Source organism: Scatophagus argus, chromosome 19 (assembly GCF_020382885.2).
Source record: "Scatophagus argus isolate fScaArg1 chromosome 19, fScaArg1.pri, whole genome shotgun sequence".
NCBI lineage: Eukaryota > Metazoa > Chordata > Actinopteri > Scatophagidae > Scatophagus > Scatophagus argus.
This window is the reverse complement of record NC_058511.1, coordinates 9,638,141-9,661,691: the sequence shown is the minus strand read 5'-3', so window position 1 is coordinate 9,661,691 and position 23,551 is coordinate 9,638,141. Positions and strand designations below refer to the sequence as shown.

General features: G+C 41.7%; 1 protein-coding gene across 5 annotated transcripts in view; it reads right to left on the bottom strand.

The window, feature by feature from the left end:
- Positions 1 to 23,551, bottom strand: part of LOC124050284 (protein EFR3 homolog B-like) — a 29,802-nt gene that overhangs the window by 3,433 nt on the left and 2,818 nt on the right. For 4 of the 5 annotated variants that reach the window (XR_006841588.1, XM_046372647.1, XM_046372648.1 and 1 more), the window contains exons 3-20: positions 15,909 to 15,985; positions 12,031 to 12,158; positions 11,429 to 11,579; positions 9,237 to 9,358; positions 8,744 to 8,893; positions 5,682 to 5,816; positions 4,092 to 4,170; positions 3,516 to 3,651; positions 3,206 to 3,367; positions 2,891 to 3,002; positions 2,669 to 2,720; positions 1,810 to 1,982; positions 1,631 to 1,706; positions 1,351 to 1,512; positions 1,124 to 1,255; positions 973 to 1,040; positions 715 to 842; positions 127 to 218 (exon numbers count right to left, since the gene is read on the bottom strand). Coding sequence is in view for 4 of the 5 variants with exons in the window: in XM_046372647.1 (XP_046228603.1) it covers positions 127 to 218; positions 715 to 842; positions 973 to 1,040; positions 1,124 to 1,255; positions 1,351 to 1,512; positions 1,631 to 1,706; positions 1,810 to 1,982; positions 2,669 to 2,720; positions 2,891 to 3,002; positions 3,206 to 3,367; positions 3,516 to 3,651; positions 4,092 to 4,170; positions 5,682 to 5,816; positions 8,744 to 8,893; positions 9,237 to 9,358; positions 11,429 to 11,579; positions 12,031 to 12,158; positions 15,909 to 15,985 (2,135 nt within the window). In the remaining variant the exon portion in view is untranslated. Of the gene's footprint in view, positions 1 to 126; positions 219 to 714; positions 843 to 972; positions 1,041 to 1,123; positions 1,256 to 1,350; positions 1,513 to 1,630; positions 1,707 to 1,809; positions 1,983 to 2,668; positions 2,721 to 2,890; positions 3,003 to 3,205; positions 3,368 to 3,515; positions 3,652 to 4,091; positions 4,171 to 5,681; positions 5,817 to 8,743; positions 8,894 to 9,236; positions 9,359 to 11,428; positions 11,580 to 12,030; positions 12,159 to 15,908; positions 15,986 to 22,059; positions 22,585 to 23,551 lie in introns of those variants that run through there. The other variant, XM_046372651.1, reaches the window with a different exon arrangement.

Here is a 23,551-nt window from a genome sequence, read left to right as displayed (position 1 = left end):
GAGGTGAGAAGCTCTCTGCTGAAGTATTAAATACACCCACTATAAGCATACAGTGAGTGTTTAAGGTTATTTGGGTGTACTTGACTTTTAGACCATAAAATTGATGTAAATGCTTTCTGCCTTTACCTCCTCTTTCTCCGGACTGTTTCGGGACTCCACCTCCACCTGCAGTGAGATGGTCTCCCCAATACTCTTTCTCTTGGACAGACGGTCCTCATCTGGAAAGAGGGTGCAGACGTTTTACTTTTCGTTAAAAAGAGAACTCAAACGATGAACGTTGAATTTTGATGCATTTACTGAATATGTAAAAAAACAAAAAAAAAACTTTTTGATGGTCATCAAATTAAATTTCAATGGTCTGACAGATTAATATGAAAGTGAACTGCCACCCAAAATGCTGCCAAAGTTAGATAAGGATTGTCCTTCATCTCAGTGGTTCTGGCTCCATCCCAAGAGCTGCCCTGATGGAGTGTCCTGAAAACAGACACTAAGACCCGACTAGATCCAGGCGAGCAGTTCAGCTATGCATTTCCATACAGAAATCAATAAAGCACCCAGACAAGTCAATAAGCATTCATTATTTATTTATTATGTCTCATTATTTGGAAAAAGGAGCACATCACTCATTGGAAGAATTCCTCCCCTTGGCCACAGCTGACTTCTGAACCTAGTATGTTATTATAAGATGAGAGATGAATTGTTTGAGCTCCTTACCAGTATACTGAGGGACATACGGTGTAGCCAGTCTCTCCGTGTTATAACCACTACCTCCAAGGACCTCAGTGATCTTCGACTGGAGGAACAAAACATCTCCTTCTACCTTCTCCAGGGAAGAAGGAAGCCTAGGCAGAAGGAAGTCAAATGTTTATATTACGAATAGGGAAATTTACAGCCATTATTGAGTATTTAAATCTCAAATTTAATGTGGGTACGATTTGGCAGAAATCAGCACTGAACGTAGCTTACACATACTTGGGATTTTCAACAAAGACACCCTCAGGCAGAAGGTAGGGACTTTCTTTCTGCCTCACCTCAATTACCTGAAGGGCAGAGAAGAAAAGGCAGTTTATTAAAAGAGGTTCTTGGCTTATTCATACACACACAAAGAAGCCTAGACCCAGACCTCGTGTATGTGCTGGCAGAAGGCTGGGACTGTGGTGAGCTGGCAGATGAGGTTAAGGTAGGCTGCAGCAAGGGCATGGACAGCACAGCGGTTAAAGACAGGCAGTGCCTCGTCGGTGGACAGAGCCAGGTCCTGCACAGGAAACACAGAAACATCAGCCACGGCCATAATTATTTCAAAACAAAATAAATAAACATGTAAATATAACACATTACATGCATCAGTACCTGAAGGGCAAGCGTCAGGCGAATGAGGTCCACCACCACCTCTTCGTTGGCCAGCTCCACACTCAGAAGACCCAACAGAGCGAAGAGGGTCTCGTAGTGCTGCCGGCCACTGCTCGGTTCCTTACAGCCCAAGTAGATGTGTCGGTACAGCTGCTGGCCGTGCTGTGAAAAGGATGGGCAGAAAAGAGTGAAACAGACAGACAGAGAGGCTGCTACTGAGTTTAAGCACTTTATTTTCGCAAGTGTATGTGTTTATATATTCAAAGTTCGGACACCTAACCTTTTTCATGAATAAGTTGTCCTGCCTGGAACACTTGTCAACTTTCAGCTTGAGCACAGAGATGTCTGTGATGATGCTGCATACAAAAGAAGACACAACAATTAACACAAACTATCAATGAAGCATAGTTAACACGCTACAAATTAGGCCTCACACGCAAAACTTAAAGACAATCACACCTTATGTTGCAGAATTTGGGCGTGTTGTCATGCCTGTCGATGAGACTAAGGAGGATTTGGAGAACAAGCAGCCGGACCTCTGGATCCTCCGTCAGAGAGAGGGACAGCAGTGGCTCCAGGAGAGAACTGGGTAGTGCTGTCAGCATGTTGGTGGTCTGGAAACCGGCAGTCACCTGAAAGGTGGTGTACAATGTGAAGAATAGCTGAATAGGAGATCAAGATAAAAATAAACGCATAATCTGAGGGCTGTGCATTGCTGTTATATATGAGCAACTCTATGTTTCTGGAATTTGCACGTAAAGTCTAATGACAACACCAACCGAGATGGTAATCTGTTGTAGCAATTCCGTCGGTTTAATTTACTTGAATTATGATACTTTCAAATGTACACAAATTCCACAATGAGCTCCAGGGATGCTGTTCTGATTTGGACTGAACTGAGTAGTAAAACTGGATGGCCGGGTGCTTTCATTAGCACATACTTAGAATTTGATAAAAACGTGAAGCCGTGCACAGAAATTAAATGAATATCAAGAGGATGAAAGAACCATAAGAGCCAAAGCACACGAGGTCTGTAGAAAATTATTTTCTCAAGAGCTGTACACTGATTTAAGTTTGATAGACTACAACTACAGAGAAGTGAGGAGTGACCCTGACTAATGGAATTAATGGACTGGCTACATTTCCAGCTTGCATCACTATTATACAGTATTAACTCAAATGACAAAAATCCACTGGGCACATAGTGATGGACCGTGTCTGTTCCTCATTGGAGTCTATGGCATCTCTCTGGCTCCTGACATTTCTCCTGCTTCAAACCCACTTCCCTGAAACATTTTAAATAATAATGAAAACATACCTGGACCAAAGACTTAAGTAACATAACCTGAATCATCCTGGTACCCTCTGGCCTGTAGATAAAAAATTAAGATATAAATTAATACCCTTTAAATTTTCAGGTCCATATAGATTTGTAAAGGTCTGTTCACTGAAGGATGGTAGAAGCAAAATAAATTTACAAAATCACATACAACATTCAGCAGGAGGGTTCATATGTTTCCTGGATTTGTGAGTAACTTACCCAGAGCCCGCTGAGGGCAGAGCCAGGTGAACCCCAGGGACGGGGATCTTGCCCATGATGAAGAGCATGACCTCTGACCTTTGGTATGGTGGTAGAGTGTTGGCAAATGAACCTGAAAGAGAAACAGAATGAAAGTGAGATGAGCTTCTGATGGACAGGAGGAGAATTTGGAGAGCAGAAAAAAAAAAGAGAGAGATGAAGTTTGTACAAAAACTCACATGTTTACACACACAGGTAGAAATGTTGACACAAGTGAGATAAACATGACACCACCAGCACACACACACACACACACTCCCTCACACAGAGACTCACCAATGGTCCTGATGACAGCCTCCTGAAGCTGCCTCTCCTCGTGAGCTTTGATGATCTTGGTGCCGATGTTGGTGCTGCCGTCATAGGAGCCAGTCAGCTCGTAGTCCACACTCAGACGGAGCTGCCGCAGCAGGGTATTGAACACTTCCAACACTGTGGGCCCTTCATGCACAGAGTACACAGTGTAGACAAGTTAACTCAAAATAAAAATTCACTTCTGATGCGTCACGTATCTGATCTCACTTACAGCGGTACCTTAGTGTATATCTGTGCACATGTGTGTGTAGTGTGTCAGTCCCTCAGAGCTCACCTACAGAGCCACTGGCTGCAATGGCGGCTGCCTCCAGCAAGACTTCCACTATGCCAGCTCGCACTGTGGCTGAGTTCTTGCTGTTAGCATCCAGGTGACCGAGAAGCTGCTGCATTACTAAGTGAGAGTGCTGGGACTAATAAAGAAGGAGAGAAAAAAAATCTCAGTGAATGAAACCAGGCTGCAGCAAGAAAAACAAATGAGGAAGAGAAATGATACAAGACTTATAAAAAAAATAAATAAATAAAAAATACAGTGAGTCATTCAACCAGGTAGCAAAATTAAAAGCTTTAGCTTTGCTAAAAAGTGCAAAAAGGGTCAACACTCCAAAGGAATCAAACATTATCAAAATATCCAGATATTTTTGGCTTTAAAATAGTGACAACTCCATGAATGCACACTGGAGCATGTCTAAACTTTGTTGCTCTCAATTGAGTAATAACGACCTAAAAAACATGGCCCTGTGTAAATCACACAAGATGCTTCATTGGGCCCTGAATTTGAGGGTGAAAGAGTGAAAGAGAGAAATAGAGGGCTGACAGCAAGGTCTGGATAGGTAGGCACTGCATCACTCACCTGGATGGAGTACATGATGATTTTGAAGCAACGCACTGCAAAGGTCTTCCCCTCCCATAGAGAGTGGTTGTCTAAGTGCCTGAGGGAGCACAGACAGGAGGAGACGGATGGGGAGGATACAGATGTAATTACACAGTGCCAGTGGTGATGGAGAACAGCAAGGAATGGAGAGCAAATTTAATAGTTCACCAAAAAACCCAGACATCAAGACCCCACATGCACTTAATGACGAACACTTCTGAACAGAAGAACATAGGAGCTCCAGAGAGTGGCAGATGGATGTAAAGTATCAGTAAAGATATTACAGGCTTACTAGTCCCTGAAATTTTCCAGCTCCTCTACCTCGTCTTTCACTGGCTTTTCATGTTGTTAGATCAGTTTAAAAGTTTGGCTGCCAAGAAAATAACCCTAAAGTTTCATTCCTACATGCACATGGTACATGTATAAATACTGGCTGATACATTTGATCCACAGTATTCCTCAGCAGATCTAGCGTGCTCCTCATACCATACGAACAAATTCAGTGAGATATAAAGCAGGAAGGATTACAAACACTGGCTGAGATGCAAGAAAATGGGGATGCAGGAGATCAAAAGCTCAGGGCTGTGATTGCATGTCATTTTCAGTCTTGGGTTGGATTATTTTTTGGATCAGCAAAATAAAGGAGTTAAGAGTTAAAAATGTCTACTTTGGCTCTGATGTGGCCACTTCTCTTTGCCTGCAGTAACCAATCCGTAGTCTCGCAAAGTCATAGCCTACAGGATCTCAGTCAGTCAGTAGCTATTCACTGCAATTTGGCATCCAGATTTAGGGAATCATTACTAACAGTGGCAGTTTAAGCTGTATTTGATGGTTAAATTTTGCGATCAATCCACAGTTCACATGCAAGCCAAACTTAGGGAGGGGGGGGGGGGGCGTCCCTAAAGATCACAGATCAACTACATCCAGTTACACCACTACAGGGAATGAAGTCAAGAGGTGCAAAGAAAAGATGGATATACAACAAACAAAGAACAAGAAGTCAACAAATACGGAAACAAACAGATGTTAATGATGCCTGCTGTGAAAGGGAGTGGCTGAGACAGATAAAAAAAAAACAGCAGAAATCATTCAAGTAAGGGAGAGATGGAGGAAACCTGAGGATGGATAGCAAGACGGACAACTAAAAAGAAAACATGAATCGCAGAGGACCAAGCTCAGAGACATCCAAAGCTAAAAGGGAACGTCATGAAGGATGACCTCAGAAGCAGGATAAAGCTGCGAAAAACCAGTGAATGTTCAATGTTTTGTCAGAAAATAACTAGAACCGTAACAAAATTACAACCTTTGCAAGGAAGAGCTCAACGTAAATGCAGTAATATACAATTTAAATGTCCAATATGCAAATCACGCTCACACATCTAGTCCAAAACAACTATGTAACCTTGCATTGACCTTGTCGTGCCCCCTCGGGCCAATCAGCGCATTGACGAAAACGCTGCAACACGGCACTGAGATGCATCCTTCCTTCGGGTTTGGTTAAATCGTCAACAGCAAATCACAGAAAGAGAATAGATTCACAGAAGAGTCTTGCGGGGCTGCATCACTCACATCAGCACGGGTGTGACGGCGTTCTTGATGTTGCCATAGGCGGCTCGTCCCAGGAGCTCCCTGAAGCAGCGCTCCGTCAGCTCCACCGGGCTTTCCTTCTCCTTCTCCGATGCCTGCAGAGGAGAGGGGGAGCGGCTGGTAGAGGGCGATGCAGGTGAGAAAGCAGAAAAAGAGAGAAGAGGAGAGGGAAGAGCAGGAAGGAGGCGAGGAGAGCGAGCGAGGGAAGGAGGGAGGGGAGGAGAGCGAGAGAGAGAACAGAGAAAAGACTTTGAAATCAATTTGATTCAGTAACATTTCCACAAAGGCTCAACTGACTGCTGTGTCACTGCAGCCTTCACTCCTGAGGCGGCTTCCCCCTCTGCGTTTTTTCTGCGGTGAAAATTGAGCAACTGTGTTAGCCATCATGTGTGTACACATTTGGGCACCGCACATCTGTCATCACCACGGGGGGCTATGTTCGACTCCAAGTTTGCGGTAGTGTGCAGGAACATGTGGGCACTCGTACCGGCTCCTGCCTTTCTTTGTTCTCATGCATAGTTAAAACCTCCACCATAACTCTATCTTGGTCATGACTAGCCCCGGGTGGTCCACCAATGATGACATTATTTATTAAAACAGCCTAACTATTTTCATCTTGCCTGCTGCCACCGTTGTGGAGGCAAAGTGACTTCCTGCCTCTCAGTGTCTCCTTTAACTTCAATCGAATCCCAAAGAATAAAAACAGCAACACCAAGAAAAATACACAAGAAATACACCAATTTAACTTGAAGGGCACAAACTGTGTTAGTGCTACAAATGGGGATATCTCAAGTGAGCTCAAAGCTTCCTGCTGTTAAAGGTTTAGCACTGGATCAGCCACTCTCATTGACCCCCCGTCTGAATGAAAAGTGCACCAAAAAACACCCACAGGAAATGTCATTCGGAGGTCACCCTAATGGCCTCTCACTGCACAGTTTTGTCTAACGATCTGGAAACTCACAAGGATATGTTGGGCACGAGGGGAAATCAGCATCACCTCAAAGCTTATTTGGCTACTGAAATCTGATCCCTGATCAAACATTTCACAGAGAATTTTTTTTAAGTGTGCAGAGTGTGTAAAAGGCATCTTTAAGGTGAGAATAATCTATTCCAGGGAATACCTGGAAACCCTGGACCTGGAAACACTAAAGCCTTTGTGGACGCTCTACAAACAAATGTTCACGATACATGAAAACCAACCAGTCATTCTGGTAGCTGTTCCTGAGGCATGACAAACAAAACTGAGTCCACATAACGATTTTAGCAACTCCACAAACTTCATACTTCAAACTTCATACGGAAATCAGACTCAACTGTCAAAAGGCTTTGCTGAGCCTGAAGTTGATCTTTAAATGAACTTGAACATGTGCACAGGGATTAATGCAGAGAAAAATGGACCATCTGTGAGTTTAATTAGACTGTACTGACTGCTGTGGATTTTACAGCTGATACCGACTATACTCAGTGCGGGGAGGAATCAAGGATGCACAGCGGGAGCAGGCATCACAATACACACAGAGGGAAAGGAAGCTGAGAGGGAAATATGCCTCTCTGTTGGAGTGAGTCTGTCTGTCTCTTTCTTTCATTAACCTCCCCATTTCCATCACTCTACTTTCTACAGTCTGCCATCCACCCGATCTTCCAATGCTCTCTCCTGTCTCTCTCTGCTCCCCTAACATTCACATGTCAACACTGACGTCAAAGTGAATTTTGGTATGTGGAATATCGCCAAGAGAAGGAGGCTCCAGACTCTCTCCGCATCTCACTATTATCCTCTAGCTCTCAATGCTTTCTTTGTTTACTCTCCACCCAGTGCACTATTTCTGTTCATGCTTCCTCACAGTCTCCTTCAATTCCAACACAAATCTCTGGTTCTGGTTTCTTTGTCCTTGGATGCTGCAGGTGGGGCAAACAGATGCCCGTGAGGGGAGCAGGGCTGTCAGTGGATTCACTCAGTTAGTGACAGTGATGATGAATGATGCAAGTGTTGGCTGACTAGACAGCCAGGACAAATATGGCCTAGCGAAAGACACAGTAGCAGTAGGTTGCGACACAATGGCTCTGGACTGTGTGACCGGGGCACAGCGTGTCAACACTGAGGCATTCTGGGTCATCAACTTTCTCACCCACACTGGCACAGCCTGGCCATGTGTGTGAGGTTGACATGGTAACACCGATGCTGTATTTACCCGCCTTTAAGAGGTCATTATTATGCTTTTTGTGGTTTTTTTTATACTTTAATGTGTTATACAGCTTTTATGTGCATATGAAACATCTGCAAAGTTACAAACCCAAAGTCCACAGCAAAAAGGAGTTTATACTCGAAACTAGATACGGAAAACTGTTTAACACAGCACCACCTCTAGCTAGGGGACCATCCTTCACCTGGGTAACAGTCCCACCCACCTCACTGTCTGTTGTTGTTACACAAAGATGTGGAAGGTACAGGGCAAAGCAGGCAATTTTTTATGTTGTTGGCTGGGAGAAGCAACACAAATGTTCTCAGTCTTTATTTGAGGAATTTTACCACTTTGACATCACTGCTGACATGTGGATATCACCGCAAACTGTGGTGATAGGAATGTGGCTACTTTCAGCAAAGTGTGTGGCGATGTTAGGCTAATGTTGTAATATTTGTGGGTGGCAGTGAAACGTCAAGCCTCAAGACAACAATAAAACCTAAGTGGTAGGTTGGATGCCTACTATTACTAAGTATAACACAGAATAAAAGTCTAGTATATATAAAAGGTAATACAGTATAATACAGGACCAAGTATCTACAACTTGGAAGGAAGAATCTTCCATTCATTTACACCACACAATTATCACATTACTGGTAAATATGATCATCATATAAGACAAAGGAAATCACAGAAATCTATCATTATATCGAAGAAAAAAATGATAAAATGAAGTCAAAAACCACTTGTCCACTTAGATATGTATTAATTATCTGGCTATAATAAAGTGTTGTTTGTGACAAGTAACGACAAACAGAAACATACAAAAACCAATTGGTTGACACCTTCCCCGTCAGCCCTCACCTCTCTGTGCGCTCTCCGCTCTGTAGGTTGAAAAGCAGAGAGGGGACGATCTTGTCCATGTGCTGAGGGTCCCAGATGTTGGCCTGCAGCTCATCATTCACAGTCTTCCTCACCACTCCCTGCAGGCCTTTGATACCTGCCATGCGGATCCTGCAGTTCAGTCGCAGACACAGACATCATTTGATTGGCAAGTGAGTCTATAAATGGATCATTATATTTAGGAAATCAGATTTTTGTCTAGTTGTCTGTCTGTATCCCTCAGTGTTTGTCTGTCACCCTTTAATTCTGCAAAGTTATATTTAATTCTTCAAAGACATCATTTTGTATATTTTCAGCAGACAACAAGAAGATTAGTTTTAAAGGATGTATTTAAGAAGATATGAAAAAATGTCCTGGACGGCAGTAGTCTAAAAAAGGACTCCCTGAAGTCGTCTAAAAACAGCAGCTACTGAATAATTCTGCCTGTAGCGCAATCAAGCATCTGTCCACTCACTTGGTGCGGATGTCAGGGTCCTCATAGCTAGAGTGGCACATCTCACTGAAGCGGGACACAAAGAAGTCATAGCTGCGGTGGTAAGATGGCGTATCCTCTTCTATGTTGGCAAACTTCACAAACTGAGAAGACAAAAAGAGGCAAGGGGGAAATAATATATAACACATTTTCATGTCAAACTGAATCTCCACAACTCAAGAGGCTTATAGCAATAAGTCTGCTCTCAAAAGCCCAAGTTTATTACAAGTTTATTTCAATTTGATTAAAACTGTAAATCCCCATGGTGAATACCTCCTAAATTCAAGTCAAACCACAGCACCGTAACATCTCATTAGTAGTGAAAAGCACAGGGCAGAGGGGGGCTCTCCCACTGCGCCACAAAATGTCACCTTTTAAAAGAGTTGACATTCAGCTTCACAACACTGTGCAATTAATAAATTATAGACTGGGTTTCTTTAGAATCATGATGGAAAGGATACTCCCTAAACAAAAATTATATAATGAACATTCAGTAAAGCGGACAGTATTTTAAGTACATAAATTTCCTTTTCTAAAATACAAGCTGGATTTGTGCAGTAACCCCAAAATGCATGGATAAAAAGAAGAGAGGTTATGTAGAGAATGAAGACTTAAAAGAATCAATTTCCTGTGTATAAAATGAGTGTTTGGAGTGGGACAGAAATTAAATGAAGTAGTGAATTAACTGAAGTGAACCCATAGCTGCACTTGTGAAGCTCAGCTGCTGCAGCAACCTTCCGCGGCAGCTGAGATCTTGAAGCCGCACAGTATTTCTGCTAGCAACACTGGGCAGCTTCAGGATATCAGTGTATCAAACCTGTGCCTGCAGAGACAAACTCCCTATCTGATCGAAAGTTTTCAGAGCAGGGTCTAAAACCAGAGGCAATGGAGAGCTGAGATTATAAATGATTTTGTTGCAAACAAAATAAAAAAAACCCTAAATCTTTTCTATCACAGAGCCATCTATATAAGTAACAGTAAGCCGACAGAACCATTTACTCTGGTTCTGATGTATTGGCTTGTGTTAGAAGGGACTGTGCAGTACAAGTCAGTGCAAGGAATCCTGGTCGTGATGTCTGCTGTCTAATCCTTTCACTTGTCTCTGACATTGGTGTGCTTCAGATGAGCCATGTAACTCACACAAAGTACAAAATACACTATGTGGTAGCTCCATGGGAACGTAACATATATGAATAATTCTATTTGTGAGAAAGCTCCAGTTTTGTCTGCCCTGAGTGTATGTGTGGACTGCACGATTACAGCAAAAAAAAAAAAAAAAAAAAATCAAAATCAATACCTCCACAGGCTCTCTTTAAATGAGCACATACTGCAAAACTCTCTCTATTTCTCTGTGTATGAGTAGATCAGGGTAGGGCGTCGCATTTGTCCTTAAAAAAAAAAAAGGACCCAGAATGTTCTGAAAAAGTGATTGATAGCACAAAGATTATGCGTGAGAGGCCGGCACGTCCATCTCCACAGATGACTGCACAGCTTTGCCATGTGGTCTACAGCTAATCTGATTTCCTTTATGTGTCCTCTGCTGACCCAGGCGACAGCGCTGATAGCTGTTCCCCACATCAGAGGATACTCATCACTCACTCTGTCTGCCACTCTCTTGCTGAGCTCTGATCTTCCTCAAATACTGAAGCAGTATTCCTCTCAAGGTTAACATATTTTATTTTGTGCCATCCCATCAGGAAAGGAAATGCACCCTGTCAACTTCTGATTAGATAATACCTCTTAATCCACTGAAATGGGCCAAATCGGACAGAAAGGCTCAGAAACTAAGGCACATTAGATGCAGATTAGTGACCAACAGTGCAAGAATGTGAGTATTTATCTAAATTTATACCAGCAAAACAAGCTAGCTTAGATTTTCTTATGCTTCTTGGGACCAAAAATTTACAGCCAGGCAAAGTTTTTTTTTTTACTACCTTAAATTAAATGATACAGACATGAGCGTAAACAGAATGGGAAAGGGCATTTATTGTCTCCCCAAACGCAGCAAGAAATTTTCAAGGCTTTTTGTTTTTTTTCTTACTGGAGTCATTCTTTGTCTTCTTTCACAAAGCAATGTGGTCATGATGCTAGTCATGATAAAGAAACATGAGACAACCAGTTCGATAATATATCTGACAGACTCTGTAACTGCTAATATAGTCTTAGAAACTCACAGAGTTGGTTCCTAGGATCTGCAGGCTGGGTTTGTCAGACTCAAGCAGCTTGCGCACCATCTTGAGGAAACTCTCCACAAACAGGTTGATGCTCTGACAGTGGCAGGCCATCAGCAGCTGGTCCAGGGCTTCCATGGCTATGCACACATACCTACCAAGAGGAGGGGGAAAGAGACACAGAAACACCTGGATGATACCTCTGTATTCTAAATGTTTACCTGCACACAGCAACGAAATCAAAATGTGATAAGCTCTGCCAGACAAACTCTAGAGACTTGCACACTGAACAGATTTCAGCGTGACTCTTCCAAGTGTAAATGTAATCTGTACAGGCTGTTTGCATTGGCAAGAATTAACACAGTGTGTCCTAGTCATGAGTCATAAAAATGACAGCAACTTCTGTGACATATAAACTAAGAACATAGTGTACAGAAAAATTCACTGTCGACGACCCTACACAAGCCATGTTTTGTTAGAAAACAGTGCCATTCTACCTACATGCCTACAAATATGTGGCAGAGAACAAATAATAATAGAGTATTTGTCAGGGCAAAGGCAGCTGAAATGTTTTTCAAAAGAGGCACCCGTCTGGTGATGCTCACCCATATCTGTGTCGGGCCACATCTCTTGACAATCTCTCGGACAGGTAGGCTCCGATACGGTCGAGTTTCTCCGGAGCTGACAGGGCATAAAATGTTAGCTTCTCCATGTTGGCTTTCACCAGCCCATCCTGGGAGCAGGGGTTACAAAGGGAGATAGAAAGAGAGGGGCAACACATGAGAGAAAATGATTAAGCTTTTCAGTTTACTGATATGGTTTATTCACTCTCAGGTAGGGCTGGATGTGTTATGAAAAATTACAATGCAAGGGACACGGGTATGTTCAAATCAGCTAACCCCCAGTATGTGTACTGATATGTGTACTTTTTCTCAAAACTGAAATTGTAAGAATATAACTAGATCACAAAGTTTCACCTCCTACTTTCCCCCTTGACCTACTTTGCTGTTCTTCAGTCTGGTCAAGGGGAGGAGGGAACTAAAAATATCTCTAGTCCACTGAGATCCTGTTTACATTCAGATGAAAGCTCAAAACCCGCATTCCCAAAAAGAACAGAAAGTCAGATAAACTTTTTTTTCTTTCTTTCTTCCTGGAAAATGGTAAGGTCTGATAAGGCAGGGCTGTATTGTGATGGAGATATGATGACTGGTAAAATCTGTAGGGAGTTATACACATTCTAGTGCCCTGCACATAACCATGCAAGGCAAAGTGACTCTAAAAATACTTACTGCGATACAAGGGCAGAATATCATTCATCATTTACAAAGAAACCCAGCAGAAACATTTGTGAAAGGCTGGAGACAAATGGCCCAACCAGACAGACCTGCTCTGATGCCTTTTCAACTGACGCAACTATAAAAGCAAAATATCTGGCCCTCTGTCGATCAAAAGGGTTGATGGGTTAGTTGTCGGAACAATAAGATGACATTTTGAAGAAAATTTTTTGCTTAATCAGGGAGATTTTGATTTTATTAATCAGATATTGTGCTATGAATTCTGGTAACAGAATTCAGATTGTGTTGTTGATGGTAACTTTTATCAGAGAAGGTGAATAAATTTGGTTTATATTAAAGACAGTTCTCACAGAATGATTATAATCTGCTCTACTCTACAATATGAACCACAAAGCCACACACACCTTTTGATAAGTTGGATGTGAAGATCCTTAAAATAACATCTGTACAAATGTTAAGCCTTGAGAGTCTGAATAACTGACAGATCAATAAAAGAAAACTATTTTACTGTTTTTCCTGCAATCAAGTCCTGGCAGCCTATTTATACACGGTGGCTGACATGACAGAATGCCTTACATGATAATTTGAAATGTACACAGAAAATAATTGAGTAATACGGAGGACAAACCACAGTGGCATCATCATATGATCACAGTTTGCCTGTACAGCACTTCAACAGGTTGCCCTGTCATACAGAAGAACATAAATTAAGATAACAACTGTAAGAGATTGTGTAAAAGCTCAATAGATTGGTCTGATAATGTGTTATAGCACAGGAAACACACAGGTGTAAATAACAATATCAATAATGGCTGCCTTATTCAAGTTAAGACTTTCCAGTTCCTTGGGCTTTCTATTTTGCATGCTGACTCATTTGCATGGCTTCCTGGCACACCAAAATGAAATGGGGGCTTCATTAATGCTGGGCGTTTCCTGCAAGGACAAGTCAAATTGTCTGCTGTAGAAAAAGATCCTTTTCCTCTCATCGAAGGGTTATTTTGGAGATCAGGACAGGGTGAGGTGAAGAGCTCAGCTTCTCTACAACATTCTGTGGCTCGAGTCCATTATCGATCACACAGCCAGAGTATTGCTGCTAGCCATAAAAAGCTGATTTGTTCATCAGACTCAATTTTAAGCTCTGTAGACTCCCAATACAGACTTCTATAGAGTTAGTGACGTATATATTAAAAAAAAAAACAAAAAAAACAAAACAAAACAGACTCTTCAATTTCTTGCCTGGCTTATAAACAGCAAATCATAACAAATCCAGTTGAAACTAGTAAGGTACACACCACTGTGGGGACATTTTGTGTGGGCAGGAGACACACAGAGAATACAGCTTACCTTACCACTGTCTGTGTGGGAGAAACACTGAAATATAGTAAATGTGCACACATTTGCACAAAATCTAACTAAATGTTACCAGACACCGTCATTATTCCCAAGCTGCTGGGATAAATTTAGTTACAGTAACAATACCCTTGAGCCAACTTTTGAGGACATTTTTGAGAGCACAATGAGCACAATGAGCAGGTGCCTCTGCAGCCACATCCACACACACACATCCAGGAAATGAGGTCCTTGTGTACTACTAGTATGTCCTGGGTATTGCAGTTTTAATTAATTCTCTGTACGAGTCATTGGTATCAGATCAAAGTTAATCTGAGAGTGGTGGCAAAGATGGGGTCTGATACCAGCAGCTTTGAAGATGACAGTTTGCATGGAGGTGGTATGGTATGGAGCAGTTCTCTTATAGCTACCCCACTCTTCCTATTAAAAAAAAAATCATAACAAGGTGTTCATCTGCCAAGAAACTGCAGATGGAAGGCTTCCAGTTCAATCTGGCACATTATTTCTCACATTTTCTTTTCACATGTTTAGAATATGCGTTCTGTTGCACAGTGTTCTCGTATAAATTACACTTAATAACCTAGGTGTTTAGATAACAAGTGCCTCACCAATAATTTACTTTGCTATTCATTTATTTTTTTTGCATGTCTATTGATTTTGTTTGAACTCCCTCTATCTGCAAGACTGCAGATAAAGATTAGACTACACTAATATTATTAACGTTACTATTTGCATAATTAGATTGTAGACATGTCTGTGTATGTTTCCAACACAGAGAGTTGTTGATGTAGTCATTCAAAACAAAATTTTCACTGGAGTCAAAGCTATTCTCTCTACCGCCTGCTGCACACACAAAGGTAGGCACCTGTATTGACGGACTGGTCCAGAAGCAATCTAATAGCACCATACATTACATTACATAACCATGCAAACAAAATAATCTCTTTCAGCTGTTAGCCTTTCCAGTTCAGTTTCCAGCCCATGATCACAGAAGCAGAGGAGACATTTCTTCTTGCTTTGGCACTAACACCCTGAACCTTTCCAGTAGTTGGGAAACAACACACTCGACTTTAGAAGCTGCAGCCTTAATTTACTGACAAACTTTAACCTGTACAGTACTTTTACTGCTAAACTGACAACTTGCTGCTTACTCTTTTCCTATTGCCCTGCTACATTCACTGTCACTCTCCTCTCTGCATGAAAAACCAGACATTCAGCCTGCCAACTCCCTGCCAACCTCACCAATACCCAGCAGTTATGGCTGTTTATAGCCAATGAAGTCCACATTTGTCTGCATAATAAATTGTCAGGAAAGAATCACTGGGAGTCGCCTGCAGCTCGCTCTCTCTTGCTCAATCAAAACTGCCCAAGCACACAGTAGCTACTGCTGATCTTATAACACGACTGTAACACTACTGTTATGAATTAATTAAATGGATAGAAAAAATATTCTTATTAATATTATTATTATTATTATTAAATATTATTATTATTTGACTGGCACTGGATGTTCCGTTTAATTTGAAAATCAAACACAAAAAACCATGACACAATTCCAATAGATGGTTTTGTTACAAGATGTTACTAGATGTCATAAAACATGATAACAGACAGAAGCTTTACTTGAAACCCTCAATGGAAGTTTCAAATGGTAAAAAATAACATTTGGTACACTTTTGCCTACTAATAATGGACAAAATACATTAACAAGACACACAAATTTCTACACGATCATACAAAAGACGGGAATGTTATCAACATATCAAGAAACATACCTGTTCATGTTAGGAAAGGCATTGCTAAAGAAACTGTCAGGAAGTTTCACTTGAGATTCTCACCTCTGGGTCTTCTGGGAAGATGTTGTCCACCAGTCTCTTGTACCGAGGCCTGAGTGCCCCACAACAACCACAAACCCCTGGAGATGACAAGAGATGAGGAGGGAGATGAAAGAAAGAGAGATGGTCAATTAGAAACGTGCAAACTGACTGACTGAAATACAATAAAAGCCAAGACAAAGAAAAACAGCAGGCACGCATGTTGTCTCCTTATTCTTTTTCTCTGTACTGTGTAAAAGAAATAGCACAGTGCCTTAGTAACAAGCAGCCGTCGTAAGACAGTCACTGGTTCCAGAGGTAAATTTAGAGACGCTACAGTGTACAATGAATGGACCATTTGTCGCTGATTACCCATTCAATGAACACTTGGATGCTAACTCTTCAATAGCTTGCGTTACAGCAATTCTTTCTAAGGCAGCAACTTAAATTGACTTCATATTAACAACATACTGTATTACCACAGAGGTAGTGGTGGAAAATAAAGTGATAGAAATTAGCACGTGTAGCTTTACCAGTTGTTAAACAGACTTGACAGCAAGAAAAACACAGCTGTGGCTAATGAAATAATAACGGCTAAGCTACAGGAACACTTAAATATAAACATACCCATGATTTTATGATTTTATTAGTGTGGGTGTAGACATCTATCCAGCTGTGACATGTAAAAATGCAGAGAGCTGCTGAATATGGTTCATTGTACAGGGCAAAAAAGCAAAGCTAAAGTTAAATACCCTGCAACAAAAGTTGCCAAATGTTGAATTAAAATCACAAATGCAAGTACTGGCATGATGCCATCATTCAAACTACTGAGTTCGAGATTAAAATCATAAATTTATGTTCATCTTTATGGTGCTTCTGGTAAACAGAAGCTTGGCTAAGTGAAGGTAATTTCACACACACACACAGTCTCTCTCAATGCAATCAAGATAGCCTTGAAGAGAAAGGTGCAACAAGCTGAACAGTGATTTTTCTGACTTTGCAGTGAGAAGAAAGCAGGCAGTAAAAGAGAGCTGGATTTGGATTGGCTGAGGAAATTCAGCAGTGTTGAGTCACAAAGGAGCCCTGGGAGAATGAAGAAATCATGGAGAAAAAGGGATAACCTCCAAAAAACCCAAAATGAATCATTTAACCCTTCATTCAGCTGTGGATAACAATTATTATCTCCCTGCTTGCATCACACAAAGATACATGAGATTAGGAGTCACAAAGGCTAATGACAAAAAGTAAGTCATTATGGTGTCAGCAATGCAGCAAAGTTTGAAGAAGGATTTGATAGCCTAACACTTCAATACACTTCGGGCAAAAGCCAAACGATCTGCAAAGAAACAGCTTTTCTTCTTTCCTTCCTGCTAACGTCATTTTCCTTCCTTCTATTCTCCCATAGGAAAAATATTTCATGATTCATTATTTTTATGTTACACAGATTTAATCCTTTTTAGCTGATATGGCACTAAAACACCACTCTGAGAGCACACTGACCAGGCAATAACAGGATTACCAGCTCTACAACCACCCCCCTCCCCACATCATAGTAAACTATATCCAACATACAATAGCTTCTTTCTTGACGTGTGATACAGAGGTAACACATTTCAGCTTTTTTAAGGCACCACCAGAAATGTATGGGAACCTTTTAACCCACAAGCGTGGCCAGCAACAAGCACTGTGACTTGTGATGAACACCCCGTCTCTTACAGCAACTAAACTGCCCAAACCAGCTGCTGACTAGTGCTGCAAATTCTAAAAATTTCTGATTATAAAAAGCAACTAACTGGGGACATTTCACGTAGACAATGGAGGCAATCACCTGCAACATGCCTGACTCATAAATGCAAATTGAAGAGAGGAGCCCAGCTCGCACAACCACAACAGCCAAGTTTCCAATGCAGTCCACAGCTAATTTTCCTAGTGATGCACAACGATAATAAACAGAGAAAATGAAATGTCCTTGTCCACAGCATCCCAGAGCTTAAGGTTTCTTCTAAGTACAATTGTTGTTTTGTTTTATCACACACAAAGAAAAAGTGCAAAACAGTATTGATTATCCTTGTGGGTACCGTATGCATCTTTTACATCAAAGCAACAAGGCTCCAAAGGCAATAAATGGTGAATTAGGGCTTTTATCCAAAGCACTTTACAATTTACCTCTCATTCTCCCACTTACACACCAATAGCAGCAAGCTACTGATCTGGTCTTGACCATCAGGAGCTAGTGACAATTCAAGATGCAGACAGGAAGAGCTGAGCATCAAACCACCAACCCTGTAATTAGTGAGCCACAGCCTCCCGAAAAACGTTCCCTCTTCTGGGCTGTGTTCCTGTATTCAGTAGCACTCTGGTTTGGTGTATGTCATTAGTGACCTGCACCTGGGAGGAGGGCATTCAGCACAGTAGGACTGCAGCTAATGACTATTTTCATTATGGATTAATCCACCAGTTATTTGCACATTGAATGAGTTGATTGTTTAGACTGTAGTCTCAACAAAAAAAATGTGAAAATGCTCATCATAATCTTCACATCGCTTCTATTGTCCAACCATCAGTCAAAAACCCAAAGACTCTTCATTTACTGTCATAAATGACAAAGAAGAGCATCTATCCATCTATTACGTATCACCGCTTATTTTTTGAAGGGTCACAGGGGGCTGGAGCCCAGCTGACCCTGGATGAGCAGCAAGTACAACCTTTATACATCTCCTGTCCCTCACAGGACTGACACATGGAGACAAATTTAGAGAGACTAATTTTCTGTCAGTTCTTCAAATAACTGATTAATCAGTTTATTGCTGCAGCTCTACAGCACAAGCAGGGTGTCTTTGAAAAGCCTTTGAATAGGGGAAAAGGCACATTTAGATTCTTAACCACTTAAAAGCCCATCTGTTTCAAGGCCTCTCCAAAACTTCTGCCGAAGTCCACAGCAGGAGCTCTGCTGGAGCTCAGGCTTATCTCTGAGAGCTGTGTGTCTATTCATAGTGCTGCTCCTCTCTCCTCCATCACCTCAAGCACTAATGAGGTCTCTGTGGCCCCCCTTCTCACCCTCCCTCGCTCTCCCTGTCCCTTTCCCTTGGACCGACACAACCTCCCTCTACCACCTTCTCTCATCCTTGTTGGATTGGCCTGGGGCCTGAGTGTAAGAGTGGCCAGTGAATTAATGAAAATGCAGCAGGTCCCAAGTGTAGAGAGGAAAGAGTGGAGGACAAAGAGTGACAGATACATGGGCAATGAAAGAAAATTAAAAAGACAGAGATGGAAGTGTGATGGGGGAGGAGGACTGTGATGCACTGAATGAGTCACAGATTAGTGCTACTTATTGCATCTTCTCTGTCCAGTACAAATCTGTCCTGTCCTCTCTGTCAGCAGTGGAGTGACTTTCAGAGCTTTGTTGAGTTTGTGTAATAAATAAATAAATAAACAAACAAAGAGAGTTGTTTTTGGTGTTAGTAATGGTGGGCTGGTGTGGAAAAAGCTAAGAGAGCGATAAAGTGGGTGGACAAGAATTTGGATGACAGCGGTGAAAAGCACACATAGGGGGTCTCACGACATCCACCCACTCTGCATGGCAAGCTGACAACGCATTTAGGGGCTGGACACCAAGCTCCTCCGCAGCTCAATACACACTCATGCATGTACACACTGAGGAGGATGAAACAGAGGAACAATGAATTACTGGTTGTGGGTAGACTGAAGAAGACAATAAAGAGAAGGCGGACATGTCTGCAGCCTGGTGCAACAGATTTGGGGAACTTTGTGGATAAATATCTGGGTAACAAGCCTGCTCTTTTACTTGATTCACTGACTGGATGCTGAGTGATACATCCATGCAGAGTGATTTTATGTGTGTATCGCTTATGTGTATACATAAGGGGTCTCCAACCGTCAAATCACCAAAGGGGCCAGCCAATCACTATGCTATTTTTATCCTCGTAACAATCGGCTGGTACATTAACAGATTACACTCTCCATTTCCCCCAGGATACCAGCTTAACGTTTCCACTTTAGGGCAAGAGAGAGAGAGATAGCGAGAGGGGAGAAAAAACTGCATGCTGAAGTGAGGAAACTGGGAGGGGAAAAAAAAGGAGCTCTGAAAGACACGTTTGTGCATGATAATATTTTTTAAAAAATCTTCCACACTTACACACAAACACAGTGAAGTGTTAAAAGGAGTACTGCTTCGTGGGCCACACATATCAGCACTGGTCAACAGCTAAAGACCCCTAACCAAAAAAGTTTTGTGTTAACGTCAGATATCAAAGGAATTTATCTAAAGGCATATAATAATCAGCCGCAACACTACAAAAGGTTCTGTGTGACAAGTAGCCTAGCGCTTCTTACACCATCATATTTGCACCTGCTGTCACAAAGCTGCTCTGATGTACCCAAAGTCACATGGCTGACAAGAGAGGGTAAATATAGTCCTGACACCCTGCGAGGAGAATATTAAACACACTTTGGGTCTGTGTGTGCTTCTGTGTTAGTGAGTGTATATTTGTGCGTTTGAGAGAGACAAAAACCGTCAATACACATTGAGACCTCACCCACACCCGGGGTCATGTACAGCACTGGTTTTACAGGACATATTCACAAGCACATACACAAACACACACAAACAAATAGTGCACTTTATAGCCACCTCCATGCTGCATAAACTGTATGTACTGGTGCAAAATTCATGGCACTTCTCATGACGGTTACAAAGCATGTTGCCCTTCAGGGGTGTTCTTACATAAAGGGTGGGGTACAGTCCAAATCCTGCTTTATTTACATCAGCAAACAAAGAAGGACATCCTTAAACAGCAGTTTCTCACCATGAAAGGCAAGCACACAGCAGACTCGACAAACATGCAGAGAGAGTGAGACAAGAGGCATGGAGGGTGTAAGCAAATAACAAATAATGAGTGAGTCTGATTCAACAGCCAACCAATATGCACATAAGCTCAATGAGCTGAGGAGAGATGGTGAGTATTATGGAAAAGAGGCTGATAGCATTAGAGGAAGCGTGACAAAGAGTAAGAAGTATGATTTTTTTTGGGGTGCAGAGAATGACGCCTATTCAAATTCATGGAATATATATCCACAACATGAGTCTATCACCCTCTTCTCGCTGTCTCTGTGAGCCCTATCTATTGAGAATATATTGAGTCCTATTGACACACACTGAGCACACACTTTGCAGAGGGATATGTATAGTATATCCAATTTTTTCGTGCACTAAGTTGGATTCAAAGCACACATTCAATCCAGTGTGGGTGGCAGCGAACACAGCTGGTGTAACACGACCAACATACTGACGAACAGACCCGGCTGCCTTCAAATCCCTGTGACACAAGGCCAATCCGACACGCTATGAATCACAGTCAAACAGGCATTGAAACTGGGCTATGAGGGACTCAAGCCTGAAGCAGCATTTCCACACAGTATCTCACCAGTGCATTGCGGTGTCTAACCTAGCTGCCTAACTTGATCTTCTAGTGTGCAGTGACTGTGTTGAAAATTCTTTAGCCTACAAACGAGTCTTTTTTTAATCAATAGCCTGCAAACTCAAAGCAAACTCTACTGTATTTTTAATTAGCAATAATCAATAAACCATATATCATGTCCCAGTAACACCAAAGCTACAGTAAACAAGTGAAATTTTTCATGATGTGAACATTTGACAGAAAAGTATCCAAAATTTTAACTTTTAACCAGCACATACAGTACTTTTGCTGTTGTCAGAGACACACAAATTTATCACATGCTACCTTAAATGTTTAAGAATCATGAAAACTAGAACAAGAAAACGAAACAGCAAGCTTCATAGGCATAACTGTTATCCTATCAAATATAAAAGGAAACAATATGAGTTAAAAGACAAAATCAAAACATTAGGATCTTATTACCAAAAATAAACATCTTCAAAGCAGGGTCTCCTTGTAAGCTAACACTGTAAATTAAAAGAGCGAAATCCTCCGAGTTCCCATTACACCTTTAGAGGAGACGTTACACTGTAGTGACAGCTGCAGTCTGTGACAAAAAAAAAAGCTAAGAGGAAATGTGTTTGTAGAATGCAGGAAAACTGGCTTAACGCTGGATGTTTAACATAACTCACATGCTTACACAGCTTAGAACACACACACACACAAATACACAGTGCAGGAGGGATTGTTATTCTTACCGTACATCGATCGTGACGCTAGACTCCCTCACTAGAGACGTTTGTGTTTCCTCAGTGCAGCTTCAGACACACTGCTGTGCCAATAGGCACTGAAAACGCGCACACACACACACACACTGGGAAAAATGCTTGCACGTGTGCTTGAAGCTAAAATGCGCACCGTGATTGGTGCAGAGCCCGGCTCGATGCGATGACTTACACACACAAACACACACACACACACACACTCTTCCTGCCGTGCAGACACGCACACGCAAAGTCATATACACACACACACACAAAAGGAGGCTGACAGGCAACGTCAGAGAGAAGCGTGCTGTGATGACCTTGGATTTTCCCGTTTGTCTTCCTTCTAAAGGGGGTAGTGCAGATTTTACATGTAGACACACACATAAACACGCCCACCTCATTTACAATCATTTCTCTCAGTTGCAGAGGAATAAAAAACAGAGAGGGGTGGGTGAGAGAGAATAAGAGAGAAATGTACACCACGGGGATAGAAAGGGAAAAGACCTCCTCCCACCCACGCAATATCCTTTTCTCCCTCCCTCCACCCACTGGCAACATCACTCTTTCCCTCCTCTCTGCCATTAATCTTCCCATGCTTCCGACTTCACTTTCAGTTTTTCCAGCCATACGTGCAACTTTCTACCACACATCCTTCCATTTTCTAGCCAAATACCAATGTCTGTCTTTTCACCTCTCTTCATTTTGTCAAGCATAGAAATAAACTTTTAGTTCTAATATTCATAATGCCTGTCTGATTAACAGCTCAAATGGAGGTATAAACCAGCCATTTATCTTATAAAAATATATCGTACAATTTCAATGCAAATAAACTGAACAACATTTCAGCTTCTGCCTCGAACCTCTCCAATGACACAGCTTCTCACCTGCACATGAATGTGCCTGATGAGCAAACCTTTGGTATCAATTCATGTTTTCATCTACATTAGCTCACAGCCATGACTGTGAAAAACATAAAATCAGACATGATATTCACATAATATAATATACAAGGTGATGCTTCTGCAACGCACTTGGAAAACTGCTTGAAATGAAATGCACGCCCACTCAACATTTATGTTTCACATTTTTCATTATTCCAAAGATCAGCATGGAGACCAACAGTCAAGGCTAAATATAAGCATTTTAAAAAGGTTTTGGAAGCATCTAACATGAAACAAGCTTATCCAGCGTGAGAAAGCCAAGACCCACTATAAAGCTTGGCTTTGCAATTACCAAAAGTGCTCAGCTGTCACTGATTGAACAAGGAGCGGAGAGAGGGCTACAGCAGGCCTGCTTCAATGGATTAAAGATGGCAGGGAATTGTTCTCAAACGGGCAACTAATGAAAACAAATTAAATCCTAACTGTTTGTCTTTGGGCTCATTCTTACGCTGTATGCCGAGATAATCATCTGTTGCATTTCACTGCAGCTTGGAGCACGAATATTTGTGGTACTGCTGGTGTTTTCACATAAAGTCCTTTTT